This window comes from Kogia breviceps, chromosome 1 (assembly GCF_026419965.1).
Source record: "Kogia breviceps isolate mKogBre1 chromosome 1, mKogBre1 haplotype 1, whole genome shotgun sequence".
Taxonomy (NCBI): domain Eukaryota; kingdom Metazoa; phylum Chordata; class Mammalia; order Artiodactyla; family Physeteridae; genus Kogia; species Kogia breviceps.
Window position 1 is genome coordinate 159,062,538 of NC_081310.1, and position 26,135 is coordinate 159,088,672.

General features: G+C 37.2%; 1 protein-coding gene across 2 annotated transcripts in view; it reads left to right on the plus strand.

Annotated features, from left to right (window-relative positions):
• Positions 1-612: 612 nt before the first annotated feature.
• NRDC (nardilysin convertase) overlaps positions 613-26,135 on the plus strand; it is an 89,586-nt gene continuing 64,063 nt past the window's right edge. The window contains exons 1-2 of one of the 2 annotated variants that reach the window (XM_059064008.2): positions 613-1,169; positions 23,433-23,745. In XM_059064008.2, coding sequence (XP_058919991.1) covers positions 826-1,169; positions 23,433-23,745 — 657 coding nt within the window. In that variant the 5' untranslated portion in view covers positions 613-825. The remainder of the gene's footprint in view (positions 1,170-23,432; positions 23,746-26,135) is intronic. The other variant, XM_059063988.2, reaches the window with a different exon arrangement.

A 26,135-nucleotide genomic window follows, 5' to 3' on the forward strand; every position in this document is an offset into this window, starting at 1 on the left:
TTTCACATGCAAGACTGAACACATCTACGCCGGTCTTTTAAACTTTCTTAGGCCCTGAGGGCGAACAGCACGAAGGTCCAGCAGGCCACAAGGCGGAGGATCAAAACTGCTGCTTCTGGCGTTCAGCTCAGCTCCACTCAAGCGCAGCTTCCATCCGGCGGCAGAAAAATACTTCCGGCGTTCTGCTTTTTACGTGCTGAGTCACGGCCACAGTCTCCACCCCAGGTTTGAGGGGCAGGATGAGCAAAATATGACATGAGTGGGGGGAAAAAAGGCTTGGGAATTAATTTTCTCCATTTGCCTATCGGTTTTCTCATCAGGGGGATATTTCCTCTGAGCCCCGAAGCGCTTTTCAACCACTTCTTCAAACCACCTTCCCGCTTCTATCATAAACACTGCGCAACCGTCCTGGCGCCCTTCTCCCGTCGTCCTCCGCGCCAGTCTCTCCGCCTCTTCTTCCTCGCCCCGCCCACCGCTGGTTTCGAAGAGCTCGCTGGGTGCTCCGAGAATTCGGCCCGGGCTCGTTGGTTCTTTTTATTCCCTGTTCCCATTGGTTGATTACGTGCGCGTGACGGCTCTCTTGCCTTATTATTGGCTAGAATCAATTGCGTCATCGACGGCCAGGAGGGCGTGGGGATGAGGGAAGTTGGCGTGAGGGAAACCGGATTGGGGGAGGGGTTCAGGCCTGTCCCCCCACCGGCTGCGGCAGCACCACTACCGGCTGCCACCTCCTCTGGAACGCTGAGGAGGAGGAGCAGCTGGAGCTGTAGGAGGAGGAGGTGGGTCTTGGCGAGCGGGATGCCCCTTGCTCCGGCTCGGTGGTGAATGCTGAGGAGAGTCACGGTTGCTGCAGTCTGTGCCACCAGGAGGAAGTTGTGGTGTGAGGCCGGGCGAGAGCTCGCGGCGCTGTGGAGAATAGAAGCGCGGGGTCGGTGCGAAGACTCGGCGGCTGCCAGACCCTTTCCTATTCTGACCATGCCTGGAAGGAACAAGGCGAAGTCCACCTGCAGCTGCCCTGACCTGCAGCCCAATGGACAGGATTTGGGCGAGAGCGGCCGGGTTGCTCGTCTGGGAGCCGATGAATCTGAGGAGGAGGGACGGAGGGGGCCTGTCACTAATGTCGGAGACCCTGAGATCGTCAAGTCTCCCAGCGATCCCAAGCAATACCGGTGAGGGAGGAGGCTTGGACCGGGGAGGAGAGCAGGGGGCGGCCTCTCTGTTCCCGCTGTGGTCCCTTCTCGTCTCCTAATCTTCCGAAGGAGCAACCAGGGGCACACTTCCCACCCCAGAAGCTTCCTTGGATGGAAGTGGCAAGGGCAGTTAGGGGTATCTGTGTGGTGTCGGGTCGACGAGGGGCAGATCTTGGGTCCCACCAGGAATCAGGATGTCAGAACGGGAAGGGTTGTTCGAGTAGTTATGACATTCGCTAAAGCAAGAGTGGAGGTTTTCCTGAGGATGGCAGGCTGGATGGTCAGGGAGTCTTGGTATTCTGTTATGAGGAAAGGTTGAAGGGGCTGGGGATTTTAATTTTGGAGAGGATATTAAGGGGCATATCATCACTATCCACAAATACTTGACGTGCCTGTAGTTGAAAGAGGGGTAGAACTAATGGGTGGAAGTTACTAGAGGATCGTGTGGTTTCAGTAAAAGAATTTAGGCATCAGAGTTGGCCTGTGATGAAGTGACTTATTTTCATGGGTTGTTTCTCATTGCTAGAATGGTTGGGTGAACTCTTCCAAGAATATATTAGAGAGGACTTGAATCTCAACTGAATCATAGACTTGTAAGGTTTCTTCTAATCCTGAAATTCTCAACTTTTGGTTTATGCCATAATCCTCTAAACATCTCTAATAACTGGTGGCTCAATCCCCTCCTAAATATTTTCTTCACAGGTAACTTATTCCATAGATTGTCATGACTGTAATGTATTTTAAGGAAAGAGCAAATTGTCTAACTTCATTTTAAAGGTTGTGGAAATTGAGATCCAGAGAATCTGCTTCTTGTTCAGAATCATACAGCTGAATAATAACAGAGCTGGTTTGAGCCCTGTCCATCTGACACCAAATGCCCTGCACAATTTACTGATTTTTATAAAGTTCTTACTGAGTTGAAAGCTGAAGGATTCTAGGTTAAATTTGTTGTATGCCCCTACATTGTTGGAGCAGGAAAGAACCTTAGCCTTAATCTTTTTCACTCCCCACCACCCGCAAAAGACAGGTGACTAGAAACTAAAGTCTAGAAGGAAGTGTTTTAGCCCTAAATTGAAGACAGGCCTAAATTCTTCTTTCACTCCACATCTAAAGATTAACAGTACACAACTCTTTGTACTATTCTTCCCAGGATGAAGATCTTTATGGATGGGCTAAGTTTTCTCTCTTTCTCATCAAAGATGTGGTTATATTAGTAATAATGTAAATGGACAAGTTGAAACCTTGATAAAAGTTATTTAGTTTTTGCCATCTAGATTAAATAACAGCTTCAGTTTTTTTCTGCCTATATAAAGTTACATAATAACAGGTAATGTTTATAGAATGTACACTATGTGTCAGATACTGTTCTTACTGCGTTTGATGTATTGTTTCATTTAATAACCTCATTTTTGGCATATTCATATGAAAAATACTTATCAAGTCTTACTGTGTGCTAAGCACTGAGCTATCTTAAATCTTTTATGAAACTTGGTTGAACATAACTTAATAAACGATATTTTATTCTGGGTACTGGGCATACAAAGATGATTAAGACAGTCCCTGCCTTCAGGGAGCTTCCAATGTAGTAGAGGGACACAGACACATAAAAAAGGTATAATTAGAGCACTAAAGTTTTATAGAAACTATAATAGAAGTGTGTGCTGGGTATAGCAAGGAATAAAGTAAGGAGTGGTATAAACTCTACCTGGGGAGAAAGTTAGAAAAGACTTCAAAGAGGAGATAATGCTTAAAAAGTATTGTCTGAGTATTTGTTGGATTTATACATTTTTGTGGTCTTTTGCCAAATCATTGTCCTTCTTAGTGTCTCAGTTTTCTTATTTTAAAGTGACGGGTTTTGATTAAGAATAGCAATGTTTTCCAATAACTTCCTCTCCTTTCAAAAGAGCAGGTCCACTTTTATCTGTTTTATATACCAACGTTTTCAATTAGACTCTTAAAGGAAAGATTTTGTTACTTTAAAATAAAAGTGGAAAACCTTGATATTAGATGAATTTTAAAGATTTACCCATCCTAAAGTTAAATTCTCTGAGTTTTGTAACCAGAAGTAGACATGAGGCATCTGCAGCCCAGAGAGCTGAATTATCCTTCTAGGACTTGCTCAGATGTTATCTCTGTGAAGCCTTTCCAGGCAGCACTAACCCCTCCTTTCACTGGTTTTCAGTAGGACTTTATACGTGGTCCATTACAGTACACATCCATTGTATTATAATTATTTATCTTTTGAATGTGTGAATAAGTACCGGAGGTGGACCTGATTAAAGGAATATTTTGTTGAAAATAACACCTCAAAATACTTGTTTACCACATTTATTAAAATAGCCTGTGGAATTTTACCTCTCTATATGTAATTTGTTTTAAGTTTTTGGAAATGTTAATCATACCTCCAGGACATCCATTCTGCTTTTTTTAGTGATCTGTATAAATGCTTGGTAACTGTTAATTTCCTTCTCTTCTGGAAGGATTAGGGACTTTTTTTCCTGTAAAGTAGGCATTGAGGTCAACTTAAGTGGTCCTCTACGAAGTTGTACAGGAAGGAGTGGGAAACAGAAGGGAAGCCTTTAGCAGTGAAGGTTTGAAATAGGTAGGTAGAGAATGGGTGAAGTATATTTGAGAAATACTAAGAGAGAAGTTATGAGTTCTTGAGCATGAAAATGATGTAAATAAAGCAGTGTTTTAAGATTAATCTGAAGATAGTAGCTTAGACCCACGAGATGTGGCAAGACTGTTTTAAGGGGTAATTATATCGGGTTGGCCAAAAAGTTCTTTCAGTTTTTAAGTAAAAATAAGACATATTTTTCATTTTCACCAAGAACTTTATTGAGCAATGTATTCACCGTTTTGTTCCACTACCTTCTGCCATTTTTCATGCAACTTCATAATTCCATCTTCCCAAAACTTTTTATCTTTTTGAGCAAAGAACTGTTCCAGTTGCGTTTTACAGTCTTCCAGGGAATTGAAATTTTTTCCATTAAGATAATTATGTAAAGACCGAAATAAATGGAAATCCGAATGTGCAGTGTCTGGTGAATCAGAACTTCCCAGCCAAGCTGTAACAGTTTTTGCCTAGTCATTAAAGCAACATGTGGTCTTGCGTTATCCTGATGGAAGACTGTAAGTTTTCTGTTGACTAGTTCTGGACGCTTTTTGTGGAGTGCTGCTTTCAGTTGGTCTAATTGGGAGCAGTACTTGTTGGAATTAATTGTTTGGTTTTCCGGAAGGAGCTCATAATAGAGGACTACCTTCCAATCCCGCCATATACACAACATCACCTTCTTTGGGTGAAAACCGGCCTTTGGTGTGGTTGGTGGTGGTTCATTTCCCTTGCCCCATTATCTGTTCCTTTCCACATTATTGTACGGCATCCACTTTTTATCACCTATCACAATTTGTTTTAAAAACGGAACGTTTTCGTTACGTTTAAGTAGTGAATTGCATGTGGAAGTGTGGTCAAGAAGGCTTTTTTTGCTTAACTTATGTGGAAACCAAACATCAAAGCGATTAACATAACCAAGCTGCTGCTAATGATTTTCACCGCTTGATTTGGATATTTTGAGTATGTTGATTGTCTCCCAGGTGGTATAACATTGATTGTTCTCAGTGTCTCAATTTGATTGCTATCAACTTCAACCAGTCTACCCGACCGTGGAGCATGGTCCAGCGAGAAATCTCCAGCGTGAAACTTCTCAAACCACTTTTGACATGTTGGATCAGTCACAGCACCTTATCCATACATTGCACAAATCTTTTTTTGCGTTTCAGTTGTGTTTTTACCTTTCTTGAAATAATAAAGCATAATATGCCAAAAATGTAGCTTTTTTTCTTCCATCTTCAATATTAAAATGGCTACACAAAAATTCACCAATTTTGGTATTTTTTTAAAATGCACGCTGATATGACAGCTGTAACAAAACACTCTAATGAAATTGTTTTGAATGAGGTTAAACACAACTAAGCGCTACTAGAGCCATCTTACAGAAACGAACGTTTTGGCCAACCCAATAATTGTGTATTGAATGGTGTGCGCTGATGTATATGGTACTATTCTTTCTCTAATTGATGTGTTCCCTTCACTTGTTTTTTTCTTTCATCTTGTTAATTTAACAAATGTTTGCTATGCTAAAAACCTATGAATCTGTTCAAGTCTGTTTTGCTCACTCATAGCATGTCATAATTCTCAAATAGTATTTGTAGAACATCTAAATGCATGAGTGCATATTCCAGGCATTTTATTTTCATGGAACTCTTGGGGATATTCTGCTAGGAACTTTTTAGATCAAATTTGTATCCTGGGGCTTCCCTGGTGGAGCAGTGGTTGGGAGTCCACCTGCCGATGCAGGGGACGCGGGTTCGTGCCCCGGTCCAGGAGGGTCCTGCATGCCGCGGAGCAGCTGGGCCTGTGAGCCATGGCCACTGAGCCTGCGCGTCCGGAGCCTGTGCTCCGCAACAGGAGAGGCCACAGCAGTGAGAGGCCCGCGTACCGCAAAAAAAAAAAAAAAGAAAAAAAATTTGTATCCTGAGAGAAAACAAGTATGAATAGGCAGGTTACAGAGAAAAAAATATAAATTATACAAATAATAATATGAATGGTGATATTGTAGTATATTTAATTCATATAGAAGCTTGTGGTAGTTGGCATGTAATAAGCATTCAAATGTTAGCTGTTATTTTAATATGTTCACAATTATTAAATGATATTTGCAGCACTGTAATAGCAAAAAGTTGGCAACAACTTTATTGTCCATCGGTTGGCTAAAGATTATTATTATACCATTCTACAAAGAAAATAATATGTAACTATAAGAATAGATAGAGGGGCTTCCCTGGTAGCACAGTGGTTAAGAATCTGCCTGCTAGTGTAGGGGACACGGGTTCGAGCCCTGGTCCGGCAAGATCCCACATGCTGCGGAGCAACTAAGCCCATGTACCACAACTACTGAACCTGCGCTCTAGAGCCTGTGAGGCACAACTACTGAGCCCATGTGCCACAACTACTGAAGCCTGCACACCTAGAGCCTGTGCTCCGCAGCAAGAGAAGCCACCTTAATGAGAGGCCTGCACACCGCAATGAAGAGTAGCCCGTTTGCTGCAACTAAAAAGAAAGCCTGCGCGCAGCAATGAAGACCCAATGCAGCCAAAAGTAAATAAATAAATAAATAAATTTATTTTAAAAAAAGTAAAGTGTTTAAAATAGATAGATGGTTTTATATATCGATATGGAGAGGTGTCCCATTTACTGTTGAATGAAAAAAACCAGTTGCAAACCAAAATATATGGTATAATTCCATTTTTATAAAGAAAACCCAGAAACGACACCTCCCGTTGTATGTTTACCTAAAATGTAATTTACTATGTTTAGATATGTAGAGAAATGGTTAGAAGTGATATTAAGTAAGGTGGTTTCTCTAGAGAAAAGGAGAGATTTGACCTGAGTTGTTTACTTTTTAGTAATTAAAAAAGATTGATCAATAAACAAAAGTATTATGTGGTCCTTGTAGGAAATTTAGATAACAAGAAAAATTTTAAATTCCCTATAATCATCCCACCATCCCATTAATCACTGGTAACATTTATTCCTTTTTGCTGTGCAGTTGTAATTTATAATTTTGAAATGGTATAATACCATCTTTAATAATGTTGTGAACATTTTCTTATTAAGTGTTTTTCAATATATTTTGTCCACTTAGAAGTCCATGGTGTAGATATACCATAATTTAATCATTAGCATTTTATAGGATATTTAGATTATCAAATTTTTCTTTACCTTAGAAGCCTGTTTATTCTCAACTGAATCCTTTTGGTGTAGACCCAATCATAATGGGTTTGGTAGATATATAGGGTAACCTCTGGTGATCTGGTCTGTTTCTAGGATATTCTTTACTTGGGAGAACTGGCAGACAAGAAGATGGTTTGTTCTGGGACTTCCACTCTGACATAGGTCTTATTTTCATACTGGTTCCTAGAATGAAGTCAGTCATTAAGCCTGTCCAAGTCATAGGAAACTGAGTATATTATAGTCTTTTTCTTGTGTGTGTGTGTGTGTGTGTGTATTATTTTTTCTTTTTTTGTGGTGGAGATGGTGGGCTTAGTTACATGGTTGGACCAGAATTAAACTGTTTGCAGAAAGGTTGGAAGTAGATTGTAGTTTGGAAAGTTCACTTGGTCCTCTGAAGACGTGTACAGAGATTTTATATTTCTGTTACCACCACCAACAATGATCTTTGTTCTCCTAATAATAACTGGTATTTGTTGAGTGCTTACTAGGTATTAAGTGCTATTCTATGGAGTTTACATAGATTATCTCATTTAATCTTTACAGTAATCCTATTAGTGTTCTTATTACATGATAGCCTAAATGCTATTCTATGAAAATACATTACTGAGCAGGTACTGAGCACTAACTAGAGTATAAATGAATTGTGTTCTCTCATTTGGTTCCTTCTAAGCAAAATTCTTTTTTTAAAAAAAACCTTTATTTCTTTATTTATTTTTGGCTGTGTTGGGTCTTCGTTGCTGCACGCAGGCTTTCTCTAGTTGCGGCAAGCAGGGGCTACTCTTCTTTGCGGTGCGCGGGCTTCTCATTGCAGTGGCTTCTCTCATTGTGGAGCACGGGCTCTAGGCGTGCAGGCTTCAGTAGTTGCAGCACACGGGCTCAGTAGTTGTGGCTCATGGGCTCTAGAGCACAGGCTCAGTAGTTGTGGCACACGAGCTTAGTTGCTCTGCGGCATGTGGGATCTTCCCGGACCAGGGATCGAACCCGTGTCCCCTGCATTGGCAGGCGATTCTCAACCCCTGTGCCACCAGGGAAGCCCCTAAGCAAAATTCTTAACCATGGCAGATAAGGTCTAAGTCCCTCCATTTTTTGATTCTTAACTTTCCAGCTTCACATTCTGTTATGCGGTTTTATGCTACTTTTCTTGGCACATGCTGTACTCTGGTCAAACGTTACCTCCTCTGTGAACCCTTTACCTCTCTTCCTTCAATCTTCCCCTCCTATATGTGAGTTATTTACACTCTTGTGTGCCCCTGTAGCAATTTTTTTCAAGCTATTTCATGTTTTTGTAAGTACTGGTTTGTCTTTCCCCTCTATTCTGAAAGTTTTGTAGAGAGGGATTTTGTTTCTTTGAATCTTTGTATGCCTTCTTTTCTGTTATTAATAAATCAACTGTCTATACACCTAACACCCATCTTTCCACTTGTGCAATAGATCCCATCCCCTCTTTATTGATCCCAGCCACCAATTATTTCACCAGTTGTTCCCCTTCCATCCTGCATCATCAGTTTCCCCTTTTTACCAAATCATTCCCATGAGCATACAAATATGCTATAATTGTTCCCATCTTCTGGGGAAAAGCACTTCTTTGCTCAGATCCCCTTGGACCTATGCCCTTCCAGCTACTCAAATTTCTCTATTTCCTTGATAGCAAAGCTTGTGAGAAGAGTTGTCTGTATTCAAAATTTGCGGTTAATCTACTCCCATTATTTCTTGAACTCAGAGTGGGCTTTTGCCACTTTGCTTTACCAAAATAGCTATTTTCAAGATCACCAATAACTTTTACAATTGATCAGTTCTCAAGTTCTTATCTTACTTGACCTTTCAGTATCTTATGACACAGTTGATCATTCTTTCCTTCTGGAAATGTTTGTTTCAGTTCTAGGTCAACACTGTTCTTAGTTCTCTTTCTGCCTCATTTGCAAGGTTTCTCCTTATCTCCTTTCTCCTTATCTCTAAATTTTGGAGCACCTGGGCTCAGTTCTTGGACTTCTTTTCCCTGTCAGCTTTTGCTCCCTGTGTCGTGGCTTTAAATAGCACCCTGTATTGAATAACGATTTTACTTAGGTTCCCCACCCCATGCTCTTTTTCACTGTTTTATTTTTCTTCATAGCACTCATTTGCTATTTGCTATACTATATATTTACTTGTTCATGAGAGCAAGGACTTTGTTTTGTTCATCCCTATATCTCTAGTGCCTAGAATGGTGCCTTTCTCATAGTCTTGCTTCCATCTCTGACCCCTTCATCCTTTTCTCCTCTGGCCTGATGGATATATAAGGATATGTTTTGCAGTCTTCCTTTATTAAAATCATTTTATTTCTTGTTTTTATTTCAGATTAAAATTCTTTTTTCAGGAATAAAAACCATATAGATACACTTGAAGCTCTTTGGATATTGCCCCCTCCTATTGCATTCCCTACCCTCTTTTTCCAGTCTTAACCATTATCTGAATTTTGTATATATATATACCATTCCTATGTATATTTTTATACTTTTTATTAAATTTGCATTTATCTATAAACAGTATACATTATTGCTTTCACATGTTTTAAGACATATACATAGAAATTATATCACATTGGATGTCTATAACTTTTTTTTTGGTTAACATTGCTTTTGAGGTTTGTTCATGCTGATAAGTGTAATACTAGTTATTTGTGATATATGCTGTTTAATATCTTGTGTGAATATATCATTATTTATTTGTTTTCCTACCACTGGTCATTCAGATTATTCTCAATTTTCTGTTGTATTTTGTTTTCTGATTATGCCACAATTTATCTTTTCTCGATTGTTGTATATTTAGGTTATTTCCAGTGCTTCAGTGAACATTTTTATACATGACTCCTTGAGTAATAAAATCAAACATTATTTCATGTTTCCCGGCCATTTGGATTCTCCTTTTATGAACTGCCCATTTTTCTATTGTTTTTTTTTTTTTTTTTTTTTTTTTTTTGCGGTACGCGGGCCTCTCACTGTTGTGGCCTCTCCCGTTGCGGGGCACAGGCTTCAGAAGCACAGGCTCAGCGGTCATGGCTCACGGGTCCAGCCTCTCCGCGGCATGTGGGATCTTCCCGGACCGGGGCACGAACCCGTGTCCCCTGCATCGGCAGGCGGACTTTCAACCATTGCGCCACCAGGGAAGCCCTATTGGGTTGTTTTTTTTACCCTCTTTTAAATTGACTTGTAAGAATTCTTTACATATTTTAAATACTAATCCATTGTTGATTATATGAGTTGCAAATATATTCTGTAAGTCTACATAGCTTATCATTACCCTTTGTTTATAAAGTCTTAAAATTTAATCAGATTTATTCATCTTTTTATTTATGGTTTGTGCTTTTTCATCTTATTTATTTCCTTCTAGAAGTTTTACAGTTTTGCTTTTTACACTTGTGTAAGGATCTAATTTTATTACTGTTCTTTAAAAATATGGGCAACCAGTTGTCCAGGCACACCTTTTGAAAAGTCTATATCCCAGAGGTCACCAAATTTTTTTTGTAAAGGGCTAGGTAATAAATATTTTAGACTGTCAGTCAAGAGGCAAAATTAAGGATATTATGTAGGTACTTATATAACAAGAAAGAAAACAAATTTCTGCAAGTTAAAAAAAATTTTTTTTTTTTCCTTGGCCATGCTTTACAGCTTGAGGGATCTTAGTTCCCTGACCAGGGATTGAACTCAGGCCACCACAGTGAAAGTGTTGAGCCCTAACCACTGGACCACCAGGGAATTCCCTCTGCAAATTTTTTTTTTTTTTTTTTGGTGGTACGCGGGCCTCTCACTGTTGTGGCCTCTCCCGTTGCGGAGCACAGGCTCTGGAAGCACAGGCTCAGCGGCCATGGCTCACGGGCCCAGCTGCTCCGCGGCTTGTGGGATCCTCCTGGACTGGGGCACGAACCCGTGTCCCCTGCATCGCCAGGCGGACTTGCAACCACTGCGCCACCAGGGAAGCCCCCCTCTGCAAATTTTTAATAAAATTTTTATTAAGTTCAAAATACAATAGTAGTACTTTATTTAGTAATACAGGTCTACTAGTGAGAAGAGGTGGAGTTCTTTTTGGGAGGGATAGCATTTTGCTTTTTGGGGGGGTTCAGAGTTAATGTTCCCTGTCTTTAAAGTTGATTGCAAATGTCTCATCTGTTAATACTGATTTGTAATGAAAGTTTACATATTTCATCTTTGAAAATGTGTTTTTGCACAGACAGGTACTACCAAATACTGATGTTAGTCTACGAGCATTTGATTTTATTTGAGCATATTCATTGCTTGGAAGGCATTCAGAATTCTATTAGTTTCTTCTCTGATATTTTTGCCGTTTAGAATGCCATTACATTGTAGATTAATCATTTCTGATTGAAAATTAGGTTGAAGCTCCTCAATTGCACAGTTAAAAGGACTTTGAAATAAGGAAATTTCCTTTGTGCTTGCACCACTGTCTGAAAAGCACTGCTGGAACTGTAGTTTGTTTGGAAAACATATCTGCGGCAAATTTGTGTGGGAATGGAGATAGGGCTTCTTGTTTTAACTTTTAACAGCACAGGAAAAGTATAAAGCTGCTTGCCATTGCTTGTAATTCAGATAACATTAGTTGTTTTTGAAACATAAGTTTTGCGTATAGGCACTGTTTGGTGATTTTGGGTAGAAATCATTAAGAAACATGAAGTCCGCAGCAAAAGCTAACTTCCAAAGCCATCTGGTATTTGACAGTGGCTGAAGGCTGTTCTTCAAAAAAGTTTAAGTTTTTACTCTGAGCTCAGAACATTGCAATAAAAGGTTCCTATTGCTAAGCCATTAAGCTGCTTACTCTAGAGTAAGGGAAATTAAAAATATTCAGTTTCTGGGAATTTCCTGGCAGTCCAGTGGTTAGGACTTGTGCTTTCACGGTCACGGGTCTGGGTTCAATTCCTGGTCAGGAACTAATAAGATTCTGCAAGCTGCGCAGAGCAGCCAAAAAAAAAAAAAAAAAAAATTCAGCTATTTCTTTTTTTTAAAAAAAAATAAATTTACTTATTTATTTTTGGCTGTGTTGGGTCTTCTTTGCTGCGTGTGGGCTTTCTCTGGTTGTGGCGAGTGGGGGTTACTCTTTGTTGAGGTGCATGGGCTTCTCATTGCAGTGGCTTGTCACAGAGCACGGGCTCTCGGTATGCGGGCTCAGTAGTTGCGGCATGCCGGCTCTAGCACACAGGCTCATTAGTTGTGGCACACGGGCTTAATTGCCCCACGGCATGTGGGATCTTCCTGGACCAGGGCTCCGAACCCGTGTCCCGTGCACTGGCAGGCGGATTCTTAACTACTGCGCCACCATGGAAGTCCCTCAGCTTCTATTTCTGACAAAAATTAACAGAACTAATGATTATAAAGTCTACAAGAGCAAATGACTACTAAAGATAGGAATTTATTTATTTATTTAATTTTTTTTTAAGATAGGAATTTATTAACAAAATCCACATTGAAAGTGTGACATTTGAATTCAACTTTCCGCTTTCCTTATTTGGACATGATAGATATGTGCTGTTGTTTTAAAGAAAAAGTTACAGTACATGTGACACTTGAAATGCTGTTCAGTTATAAATGCATTGCTGCAGTTTTTAGGTTGTTGAGCTGCAGTTTTTAGGTTGTCGAGCAGCAGTGAAAATGCTGCGTGTGCTCTCACAACTACTCCATTCTGCCATTGTGACTCAAAAGCAGCCATAGACAATAAGTAAATGAATGAGTGTGGCTGTGTTCCAATAAAACTTTGTTTATGGACACTGAAATTTAAATTTCAGATAATTTCATGTATCATGAAATATTAATCTTTTGTTGGATTTTTTTCCAACCACTTAAAATAGTAAAAACCATTCTTAGTTTGAAGGCTGTAAGCCATAGTTTGGTAATTCCTGGTATATCTTTTTTCCTATATTGCCAACTCTGTCATATGTTAAATTTTCATATATGAATGAATCTTTTTCAGGGATCTTTATTATGTTTTATTTTGTTAATTTCTTATTTCATTATGTCATGGCCTAAAAATTCATATTTTACTTGCAGAGAGGGTTTGTCAAATAATTTTCGTGTCTGTGGACTAAAAAGTTTGATTTCTTGCTGTTTCCATTTATTTTACTTGATACAAATCTTTAATCTTGTTGATTTTGTTACTAAAATTATTAATTTATTAACTTTTCATTAATAGGTCTTTACTGAAAATGAAATTTAGATGTAACATCCCACTTCCTGTTCTAAAATACATCCCAGTTTTTTGGATAAGCCAGTATCAGTATTTATAGCTCAAAATATTGTTCATACTGAAACATGTAGTCTACTATGATTACATCTTCTTTCTTGAGCAACTTTGTTGTCTCTAGTATTAAAAATTGCCTTGTTTTTAAAAACAGCTTTATTTAGATATATTTCACATACCATACAATTCACCCATTTAAAGTGTGCAACTCACTAGCTTTTAGTATATTTACAGAGTTGTGCATTCATTACCACAATTTTGGAAAATTTTCATTACCTCAGAAAGAAACCCCACACCCCTTACTAGTCAGCCTCCCCAGTGGTCCAAGCTGCACAAGCCCTAGGCAAATGATAATCTATTTTCTGTCTCTCTAATCCACTGTCTGTCTCTCTAGAAGTCGCTCTACTTTCTGTGTCTCTGTCTATTCTGGACATTTCATATAAGTGGAATCATATAATATGTCATCTTTTGTGATTGACTACTTTCACTTAATGTTTTCAAGGTTCTTCCATATTGTAGAATGTATCAGTACTTCATTTCTTTTATTGCTGACTAATCCATGGTATGGATATATTTTATTTATCCATTCAGTAGTTGATGGATACTTTTTGGCTATTATGAATAATGCTGCTATGAACATTTATGTATAAGTTTTGCATGGATGTACGTTTTCATTTATTTCAAGTATATAGTAAATAGGAATAGAATTGCTGGATCATATGGAAACCATTTAACCATTTGAGGATCTTTCAGACTTTTCCAAAGTGATTGTACCATTTTACTTTCCTTCCAGCACCATGTGAGAGTTCCGATTTCTCTACATCCTCACCAACATTTGCTACTATCTGTCTTTTTGATTATAGTCATCCTAGAGGGTATAAAGTGGTATCTCATTGTCATTTGCATTTCCCTGATGGCTGATGATGTTAAACATCTTGTCATGTGTTTACTAGTCATCTGTCATCTTATCTTATACTATGTGTATCTCCTTTGGACAAGTATCTGTTTAAATTCTTTGTCCAACTTTAATTTTTTTAATTGAGTAATAATAATTCTTTATATATTCTAGATATAAGTCTTCTTAGTAAATGATTTGCAAAAATTTTCTCTTGATGGTATCCTTTGAAGCACAAAAGTTCTAAATTTTTATGATTATTTTTATTGTTGCTTGAGCATCATATCAAGATGCCTTATTACTATTATTTTTGTTTAGTGCTCTTTGTGATCTAACATGAATTCTACCCTAGTTCTCTGCCAGAGCTTTAAAACTCCTCTAACTATGGTCAAATTCATCAATAAATCCATCAGTTCAACTGTTTTCTTGTATCTTCATTCCTCAATCAGTTTAGAATATAAATTCTTCAGTCCCAGGAAATTGTTCATGAATTTTCCCCTAATTTTTCCCCCCTGTTTTCTTTTTTCTTTTGAAGCTACTATGTAATATAAGAACACTGTAGAATGACCTTGGGCATGTTCAGTCTAACCTTTTCATGTCTCTCTTCATTCCAGCCTGCAGACAGCCAGTATTTTGGCATATTCTTAGCCAGTGCAGTAGACTGAGTGCAGGACTAGCTCTGCCTTTTGGGGGAAATATTTCAATTCTCATGGATAACTTCATTTCAGAGAGTGTTAGCAAGCCATTTCCAAACCACTCTTGAACCGTGTTCTCCAAACTAGCTTTATATCAAGGATAAAGCTGACATTTTGCTCTCTATTTTTCTGTTCCCTCTCTTTTTCTCATCTGATTCTGAAATCAAGTGGGGAAGAGATGTGCTTTTTAAAAATTGTGGTAAACTGCACATAACAATTTACCATTTTAACCATTTTTAAGTGTACTGTTCAGTGGCATTAAGTATATTCACATTGTTGTGCAACCATCACTACCATCCATCTCTACAACTTTTTCATCTTAAAATGAAACTCTGTACCCATGAAATAATAACTCCCCATTTCCTCCTCCTCCCAGTCCCTGGCAGCTGCTATTCTACTATCTATTTGTGAATTTGACTATTCTAGGTACCTCATGTAAGTTGAATCATACCATGTTTGTCCTTCTGTATCTGCTTTATTTCATTTAGCATAATATCTTCAAAATTCATCCATGTTGTGGCATGTGTTAGAATTTCCGTCTTTTTTAAGACTGAATAATATTCCCCTGTATGTATATATCACATTTTGTTTATTCATCTGGTGATAGACTTTTGAGGTGTTTCCTCCTTTTAGCTATTGTGAATAATGCTGCTGTGAATATTGCCTTACAAATAGTCTTCTAGTCCCTGCTTTAAACTCATTTGGGTGGTATATACCAGGAAGTGGAGTTGTTCAGTCATTTGAGTCCTCCTAATGTATTAGCGTTGCTGTGTAACAGTCCACCTCAAAATTTAAGTGGCCCTAAGCAACAATGATTTATTATTTTTTTACAATTCTATGGGATGACCAGGCAAATTTTTTTTCCCTCTTACCTGGGCTCTCTTTTGTGGCTATATTCATTTTGTGGGTTGGTTGGAGCTAGAGGGTCTAAGATGGCTTCAATCACATGTCTAAGGCCTTGGTGGGGACAGCTAGAAGGTAGGCCTTCTCTCTGCACATAATATATCCTCATTCATAGCATGGCAGCTTAGTCCCCAGAGAGTGAAGGCAGAAGCTGCAGTGCATCTTGAGGCCTAGGCTCTAGGCCTTCACAACAAATTATAGGGCAAAGTTTACAAAGCTAGCCCAGATTCAAGGGGTGGGGAGAAACAGACTCCAACTCTTGTTGGGAAGATTGACCAGGTCACTGTGGGGGTCATTGTTAAAATGATCAATTACACCTAATAACCTAACAACTGATCCATAGATGAGGAAGGAACCTTGAGAAATAGGGAAGGACTGCCATTAGGGAACAAAAAGGCCTTCTGGTGAGTCTTAAATGGGGTGGCTTGCTGTTATGTTTTAACAAGCAGAGAAGCATGTAGATTTTTTTGATCTTGGTTATTTGCAAGAACTATATTGTACCATGCAGTAAGTTTTTGTTTCTTTTTCCTTTTTAAACATTTTACCTTTGGCTGCTGCGCGCGGGCTTTCTCTAGTTGCAGCAAGCAGGGGCTACTCTTCGTTGTGATGCGTGGGCTTCTCATTGCGGTGGCTTCTCTTATTGTGGAGCATGGGCTCTAGGTGCACGGGCTTCAGTACTTGTAGCTCGTGGGCTCTAGAGCGCAGGCTCAGTAGTTGTGGCGTACGGGCTTAGTTGCTCCGGGGCATGTGGGATCTTCCCGGACCAGGGATCGAACCCATGTTCCCTGCATTGGCAGGTGGATTCTTAACCACTGCACCACCAGGCGAGTCCCCATCTTTTTCTTTTTTTAAACAAGTTGTATGGTTAGCTTTAAACTAATGCAGCGTGGGTTGGAAGGCTTTAGCTGACTCAGGCAGGCCATATCAGCTTTACTATGTGGACTGTTTTAACTTGAGAGTTGCAACCGGCCTAGAATTATAGGCAAAACTGTACAGGGATTTAATTTTTAATGGTTTGGTTAGCATAACAATTAATGCCTTTATGGACTTCTTAAACCAGGTCTGCAGCTTTAAACTGCAAAGATGTCTAAAGTTTCAAATGTACTATACAGTAGTTAATGACTAAGGCTCTAGCCTTAAATTGTTAATTCCAGGTCTAGACAGACAGTAGAAAATCTTTTTAAGTTAAAAGACGGTACTTTGTAATTATGTAACTTGTCACTACCTGTCCCCTGCCCCCCACTGTATGGTCTCAAGTATTTTTGGATTTAAATACATGAGCTCTTAACTGTGGTAATTTTAGTGACTGAAAGTGGCTTCACAAAAGGTTGGTTCATTTAATTAAGGAACAAATAAAAATGAGTGGGTGGATACTTTATTATAAAGAAAATAATGCCACATTCTTGATTCTTGGGCTTGGTTTGAAAAATCTACTTCAGTCTTTTTTTTTTTTTGTCCATGCCATGCAGTCTGTGGGATCTTAGTTCCTCAACTTGGGCCCAGCAGTGAAACCACCGAGTCTTAACCACTGAACTGCCAGGGAATTCCCTACTTCAGTCTTTATAGTCAGTACAGGAGCAGTGTGAGGATGAAACCAAAAAAAGGTAGACGAGTTGAATAAGCTAGAGGGAGAGAGGTTTTCTTAGACATTTTAGAAGAGCCCTACCCCTCCAAAAATTTACACACACACACATACACACACACACACACACACACACACACACACATAATTGAGACCACATGGTTTGGGGGAGGTAATGACGAGTTATATGATTACAAAGTTAGCCCCCCAAGTACCCTTTTTTGACTTATAATGATTTAGCATAGTCTAGGTCTAAAAATAGCAATTTAAAGTAGAACCTGAGTTGCTAATAATTTTCTCTCTCTCTATGGAAATGAGGTCTTGAAGGCTATATAGTATACTGTGGTATGGCTACGAGATAATGTAGTTGCATATTTTTCTATAGACATTTGGATGATTTCCAATTTTTCTCTACCACAAATGTTGCTGCAGTGAACATTGTTGACATATTTTTGTGCATGTGTGTGAACATTTCTATAAGGTATCTAGAAATGAAATCACTGGGTTGAAACGTATGCAGAGTTTACATTTTTAAGAAAATAGATATGGCCATATTCTCCCACAAAAATACTATACCCACTGAGATTCATAAGCAAGTGTGTGAGAATACCCTGTCCCCTTGTCAGTATTGGATAGCAATACAAATTTAGCTAATTTGCTGGATGAAAAATATTTTGTTGTTTTCAGTTGATTATCTTTGATTTCTGGTAAGGTTCAGCATCATTTCATTTATTGGACATCTTGTATTTCTTCTTGAAATGTTTGTATATATTTTTAAACCTATTTTTATTAGTTTTTGTTTTTTGCTCTTATTGATTTGAAGGGACTCGTGTATATTGTTATTCTTTTCTCTCAGTATGTACTTTTCTCTTTGATTTAGTTTATGATGTTTTGTTTTAGAAAAGTTTTAAATTAGAATATAGTGAAATCTTCCCCCCCCCCACCGCCCTTTATAGCTTCTGGATTTTGTATCCTGTTTAGCATAAATTTTCTTCATACCAATATTATAGCAATATTTTCTCATAAATACTTTTTTTTGTGTGTGTGTGGTATGCGGGCCTCTCACCACTGTGGCCTCTCCCGCTGCGGAGCATAGGCTCCAGAAGCACAGGCTCTGCGGCCATGGCTCACGTGCCCAGCCGTTCCGCGGAATGTGGGATCCTCCCGGACCGGGGCACGAACCCGCGTCCCCTGCATCGGCAGGCGGACTCTCAACCACTGCGCCACCAGGGAAGCCCTCATAAATACTTTTAAGACATTTTTTTTCTTTTAGCTCTGTAACCTATGTGAATTTATATGTGTTAGGTATAAGGTAGAGATGGTTATTTTATCTCCCTAAATGAATTATCTATTTCAACATCATTTATTGACTCATAATAAAGTGTTGCAACAATATTATAAACATTGTTCTGTTTCTAGAACCTGTCTTCTTAAATTGATCTGTAGGTGTTCCTGTTCCAGTATACTCTTTAACTTTAATTACTTTAAAATATTTATTTTTATAATTGGTAAGGCTTTCCCCCTCATCTTTTCCCTTTTCAAAATGTTCTTACCATTTTTGGGTGTTTTTTTTTGTCCGTATGAATTTTAGAATCAGTATGCCAAGTTACACACACACACACAAACTTACTCGGATTTTAAAATTGGAATTGCCTTGAATTTATAGATTAATTTATGGGAAGAATTTATAGCTTTGTAATATTGGATGTTCCCATTGCAGTGGCATGGTATGACTAGTCAGTCTGTTTTTTTCTCCTGTAAAATTTTCTAGTTTTCCTCATGTTGGATGAGGAACAGAATGGCTTCTGGTGCCATGCTACTTGGGTTCAATCCCTGCTAAGCTTGGGCAAATAAAAATCCTTTATTTTGTGTGTGTGTGTGTGTGTGTGTGTGTGTGTGTGTGCGCTTTAGTTTCCTCATCCATAAAATGGAAATAATAACTCATTAGGATTATTATGAAGATTAAATGGGTTAAGACATATAAGTTAATACACTTAAAGTGTGAGGTGTTATTATTAGATATGTATTTATAGTTTCTTTTGCTTTTGTGAATAGGATCTTTTATTTAAATCTCATTTTAATTGGTTACTTTTGGTATATAGGAAATACATGATTCTCGTTCATGGTTCTTGATTTGGATGCTTTGCCGAACTCTTCATACTATACTAATATATATATTTTAAATTCTCTTGCATTCTCTAGGTAATTGTTTAGTTTTGCAATGAATTGTTTTAGCTTTCAATATCTTTGCCGTATAAATCTATTTTATTTATTTATATTGTGGATCTATTTTCATTTGCTAGGACTTCTAATACAGTGCTGAATAGAAGTGATGATGAAGAGCATTTTGTCCATAATTATCTTTAAATGGATTTGATGATTTTATAGAAGTTAACTCTCTGTAAAGCTAAGGGGTGTGTGTGTGTGTGTGTGTGTGTGTGTGTGTGTGTGTGTGTGTGTGTGTGTGTGTGTTCTTAATTTGTTATGGAGTGGGTTTTGGATTTTCATTAACTTATTTTTATTATACAAATAAGTGATTGTATTTTTATTACAAAAGATTGAAAAATATGTAGAAATTATAGAGTAAAGCATGAAAGTTCTTGTATCTTGCTCTACTTTATTCCTCTCTCCACATGTATATATTACTGTTACATTTGGTTTGTATCCTTTTAGTTCTTTTGCTATACCTTTATGTACATTTAGTGTGTATATGTGTACACATAATTTTATTTATTTTATAAAACTACTTGATATTTTGTTTCATTTAGCAGATATTAAGTACCTATCATGTATCAGGCTCCCTTTAGGCATTAACATTCTTTTGTTCATTCAACAAATATTTCTTAAATGTTTCCTAAGTGCCAGGCAATATCTTAGGTGCTGGGAATATAGCTATGAAGAAAAAGAAAAGCCCTGCCCTCAGAGCTAACTTTCTAAAGGTGCAGACAGAAAATTTTTTAAAAACCCCAAAAAACTAAAAAACAAAAACAAGTGATGATAAATAGTGTGAAAAAAGTTAAAACAGGATAAGAGAGGATAGGGATGGACTGGGGTGCAGTATTACTGTGTCAGAGAAAGCATGTTTGAAAAGGGCACATTTTAGCAAAGACTTGAAAGAGATGGAGCAGATGTTCAAGAAAGAACAATAACGTTTTGGTCAGAGCAAAGAGAATGAGGGAAGAGTAGGAAAGAAGTTTGGAGAAGTGGTGGGGTGCCAGATTATGTGGAGCTTTCTAGGCCCTGGTAAGGATTTTGGATTTTATTCCAAGTATGATGTGAAGCCATTGATGGTTTTTGAAAAGAGACATGGCCTTGTATTAGTTTGTTAGGGCTGCCATAACAAAATACCAAAGTGACTTAAACTACAGAAATTTATTTTCTTACAATTCTGGAGGTTAGAAGTCCAAGATAAAGCTGTTATTAGGTTTGGTTTCTTCTGAGGCCTCTCCCTTTGGCTTGCAAATGATGGTCTTCTTGTTGTCTCCCCATCTGCTCTTTGATCTGTGTGTGGGCATGTCCAGTGTCTGTGTGTCCAAATTTCCTCCTCTTAATCAGGACACCAGTCAGATTAGACTAGGGCCCACCCTAATGGCCTCATTTTAACTTAATCACATCTTTGAAGACCTTATTTCTAAATACAGTCACATTCTGAGGTTAAGACTTTTTACATAAGACTTTGGAGGAACACAAGTTAGCCTGTAATACACCTGATCTGCTTTCTTCAGGCTGCTAAGGATAGACTTGAGGTATGTGTGTGGGGTGGGAGTGGGGAGCATAGGCTTTTTTTCAGACTTTCTTGGGAAGAACTAATACCTTGTCATGTTCTATTTTCTGTTTTCTCCATTAATCTGATTAAATTTGCATGTTGTTTTCTAATAATTTCTAAAAACTTCTGATCTGTGTAACGGCATCCTTTTCTTTTATTGATTTGCATTACTGTGTTAGTTTCAGGTGTACAGCAAAGTGATTCAGTTATATATATATTTTTTCAGATTCTTTTTCGTTACTATAAAATATTGAATATAGTTTCCTTTGCTATACATAAATCCTTGTTATTTATCTATTTTATATATAGTGGTGTGTATCTTTTAATCCCATACTACTAACTTATTTCTCCCCATCCTCCCTTTCCCCTTTGGTAACCATAAGTTTGCTTTTTACGTCTGTGAGTCTGTTTCTATTTTGTAAATAAATTCATTTGTATTAGATTCCACATATAAGTGATATAATATTTGTCTTTCTCTCCCTGACTTACTTCACTCAGTATGATAATCTCTAGGTCCATCCATGTTGCTGCAGATGGCAATATTTCGTTCTTTTTTTAAGGCTAAGTAATAGTTCACTGTGTGTGTGTGTGTGTGTGTGTGTGTGTGTGTATGTGTGCATGTGTGTGTAACATCTTTATCCATTCATCTGTTGATGGACACTTAGGTTGCTTCCATGTCTTGGCTATTATAAATAGTACTGCTATGAACATTGTTGGTGTGCATGTATCTTTTCAAATTAGAGTTTTCATTTTTTCTGGATATATGCCCAGGAATAGAATTGCTGGATCATATGGTAACTCTGTTTATAGTTTTTTTAAGGAACCTTCATACTATTTTCCATAGTGGCTGCACCAATTTACATTCCCACCAACAGTGTAGGAGGGTTCCTTTTTCTCCACACTCTCTCTAGCATTTATTATTTGTAGACTTTTTGATGATGGCCATTCTGACTGGTGTGAGATGGGTACCTCATTGTAGTTTTGATTTGCATTTCTCTAATAATTAGTGATATTGAGCATCTTTTCATGTATCTGTTGGCCACCTGTATGTTCTTTGGAGAAATGTCTATTTAGGTCTTCTGACCATTTTTTGATTGAGTTGTTTGTTTTTTTGATATTGAGTTATATGAGCTGTTTGTACATTTGGAAATTAACCCCTTGTTCGTTGTATCATTTGCAGATGTTTTCTTCCATTTTGTAGGTTGTCTTTTTGTCTTGTTTATGGTTTCCTATGTCTGTTGTGATTTTGTTCTCAAACAAAAGCAAAACAAAAAATAATCATAACATTTTTTTTCTGTTTTTTAAATGTGATTTTTGATATGGGAAGGAGATAAATCCATGTGTTTTGTCTTCCATCTTGACTCATATGCTCCTTTTTTTGTTGCATGTTATTTTTTATAGTTTCTGCTAGAAAACTTTTTTTTTTTTTTCCATCTTCAATGCTCAGGTTAAGTGTACCTTATCTCAGAAGCCTTCCCGGACTGGTTTCCTTCTTTCTAACATTCTGTGTTTACCTCCGTCATTCTGTATTGTACTGGCTTTATTGTATTCTACTAGACAGTGAGTGCCTGAGGATGAATAATGTGATTTTATTCTCTTTACCCTTAATGTATCTTATACACTTCAGGCTGCTAAATAAATGTTTATTGACTAACACACTGAAGAATGAGTATAAATGTGAGAAGTTTGTCATAGGTACTCAGTCATCAAACTGGCACAACAGTTTTACTAATTGGGATAGTTACGCTTACAGTAGGGCTACTAGTCTGTGGGATTTACTTTTCTTAGAGATGTAGCCATTTTCTTAGTTCATGAAAGCATCTTTGGAGACTGGTATAAAATATCAAACACATTGTACCAAAGGGAATCAACAGAGTTTAAATATAATGAGATTTTGATTTAATATTTAAGCTGCTATGACTGCTCTGTATATTGAGTGATATGTTTCTTTTAGGGTAGGTCTTCTGGTATGGTAGAATGTTTATTAAATACTTAAAAGCTAAAAAAAATAGTAAGGGAGGCTGGGTGGTGGGTTTGTTGTCTATATTTAACTTCTAAAATTTAGTTTTTGAGTAGGTAAATATATTTTCATAGTTCAAAATTAAAAATACAAACAGGGTAGATTCCCTGTATTTAGAAAATACAAACAAGGAAGCGTCTTTCTCATCCTTTCCCTGTAGATACTTGGAAACTGATAAGCTTTTGAGGTTCTCCTCCTCAGAATCAACCAGTTTTCATTAGTTTAAAAATAGTGTTGGGTGTGTGTGTGTACTTGGATTTTTAAAATAATTCTGCTAAGCTGATCACTTGTGTTGGTGTAGTATAATGAATGGCTGACTCAAATGTTTTGTGATTTTTTTTTCTTCTTTCTTTTTTTTTTTTTAGATACATCAAATTACGAAATGGCTTGCAGGCACTTTTGATTTCAGACCTAAGTAATATGGAAGGTAAAATGGGTGATGCAACTGATGATGAAGAGGAAGAAGAAGAGGAGGAGGAAGAAGAAGATGATGATGATGATGATGATGAAGATTCTGGAGCAGAAATAGAAGATGATGATGAAGAGGGTTTTGATGATGAAGATGAGTTTGATGATGATGATGATGAACATGATGATGATGATCTTGATACTGAGGATAATGAATTGGAAGAATTAGAAGAGAGGGCAGAAGCTAGAAAGAAAACCACTGAAAAACAGGTGTGAATCATATCTTTTATATCTTTTTCTAATTTTGGAATTCTTTGGGATAAGTTCCAAGCTTATGTTTTATCTCTTAATGGCCAAAAGGAAATATATATCTTTTGCTCTTAGTAAAGGTATATTTATTCTGTATAAAGATTACATTTAAAAAATATTTTGCTCTAATTATAAAAGTGACAAATGCTTATTATAGAAGCTAATGGAAAATAAAGAAAAACAAAAATATAAAAGTTGCCCATAACCATAACTCTCAGAGGTAATCACTGGTAGTATTTGACTGCGTTATATGTTTTAAAAATAAATGCCTGGAGGTGAGGATCTGCATAATTCTTAGCCTGGGATAGAGGAATAAGAGAGAGTATCATCCTTGGAGAGACTGGAAAAAGCATACGAAAAGAACAAGGCTAGTGTAGAGTCCTCACCTGGGCCTAGGGTTCTAAGAGTCCTCATACGGGTAATTTCTGTCTTGGTAATTGAATGTGATTTATCTCTTTTTATGAGAAAGCACCAAAGGTCTGAATAAATAATAAGTAAATTGGAAGAAATGAAATAGAAATGGGGAGTTGAGTTTAGTTAGTGAAACATACAATAACAATAGGTGAATAGATAAATAGGGCTTGATAAAGATAATTTTCCTCTCTGGATATTTTTTGAAGAATGCTTCCATTTTGCAGTAGGAAGTACCTATATTGGAGGATAATATTCTGGAGCTATTATAGTGGAATTGATCAGCAAATGTTTGTTAAAGCTAGTATCTTGAATATTGATAATGCATTCAACATGGTACAATCCTCAAAGAATGAATTAAAGTTCAGATTTTTAACACTAAAATCTAAAGATCATATGTATAATACTATAAAGTCAGCTCTCAAAGTGTGAAGATGTGAGATTTAAGTAGTAGATATGGCCTAAATAAATTCTTTGATAGATACTCTTCCTGGAAAAAATTATTATTTTTTTTTAAAGAAGATTGTGGCAGTTCTTTCACTGAGGTGTTGGAGGGATTGAGTCATGTTTAAAGAAGCTATTTGCCCTTGCTATTCAGATTGCGAGTGATGACTGTTTTGGGAGAGCAAGATAGGTCAAGTGGTTTTAGCTTGGAAAGCTTTAGGGATGAAAACCAAAACACTGGGTGAAAAAAAAAAATATATATATATATATTTATATATGCACTACTTGATAGTCTATACTAAAGTCTTTGTAAGTAAATCGGGAATTAATAAATACACTTTTAATTTAAAATAGATCTAGTAATTCCAAATAGAGGAATAATAGAAGGGAAGAAATGATAAAAGTCAGAATGGAAAGAACACTGACAGTCAGGAAGCCTGAATTCTAATTCTGAGTCTGTCACTATCTTTCTGAATGATCTTAGGCCATTTCATTTTCTCATTTTTTTTCTCATTTCTAAAACAAGAGAATTAGGTTACATAAATTTTAAAGTCCATTTTAGCTCCAAACTTACTGTGTTATAACTTCATAACTGAATATTCCTTGTCTGTTTCTTTCTATATGTCTGTCTATCTATTTGTAGCTTTTCCTGTGTTTTGGACTTCTTTATACCTTCTATCAACTGATAAGCAAAACTCTAGGATTAAATTAAGAATTGTTTTGACAGCCAATTTTATTGTCAAGATATAATAAAGTATCTTAGATTTATACAGAAATTGTGAACCTCTTTGACAAATGAAGATGTGCATCCAGTATTTTGGGTACCCTTTTTATTTTGCTTAAGGGCATCAAACTCCAAATATTACCTCGTCTAGAAGCAGCAAGGTCACAGTCTAGAGATCATTTAAAAAATGGCTTAGATGCTGCCTTTTCTGAGAACTTGGTATGATATATTCTCTCATAAGATATTGATAGCTAATTCTCTGGATATTAGAAAGTAATGGAGGAACCTAATGCAATTTGAAGAGATCGAATTGTTTAGATTCAGATGCAGTGGGTACACAAATGAAAGGCTTTCCTTTGATCCCATGATCTGGGAAAATGATTTATATTCATTGAATGAATAAATACCTACAAAAGGGGAATAACGTAGATAGTCTAGGTAAGAGGTGGCTTAAGAGTAGTATAGGGTTTGCAGCAGTTTTATGATTTTTTGTTTGAAAAATGTGAAATGTGTTCAAGATAAATATGCGAATTTATAAGGGTAGTGGGAAGAAAAAATTTTGAGGCTTTTGGAGAACTTTTACCTAATTAGGAAGTTAACTACTCTTTTGAGTTATCATTTTTATCCCCTCTATTTTCTTCCTCTCAAAAGGAAATTGTTCTTGATCTGAAAGCTTTGATAAATTAACAAGATTGGAATTTAAGTATGATATATGCTGAATTATTATTTGTTTAGGCCTTTCTTAAGTCAATTCTCAAGTATGAATTTTTCA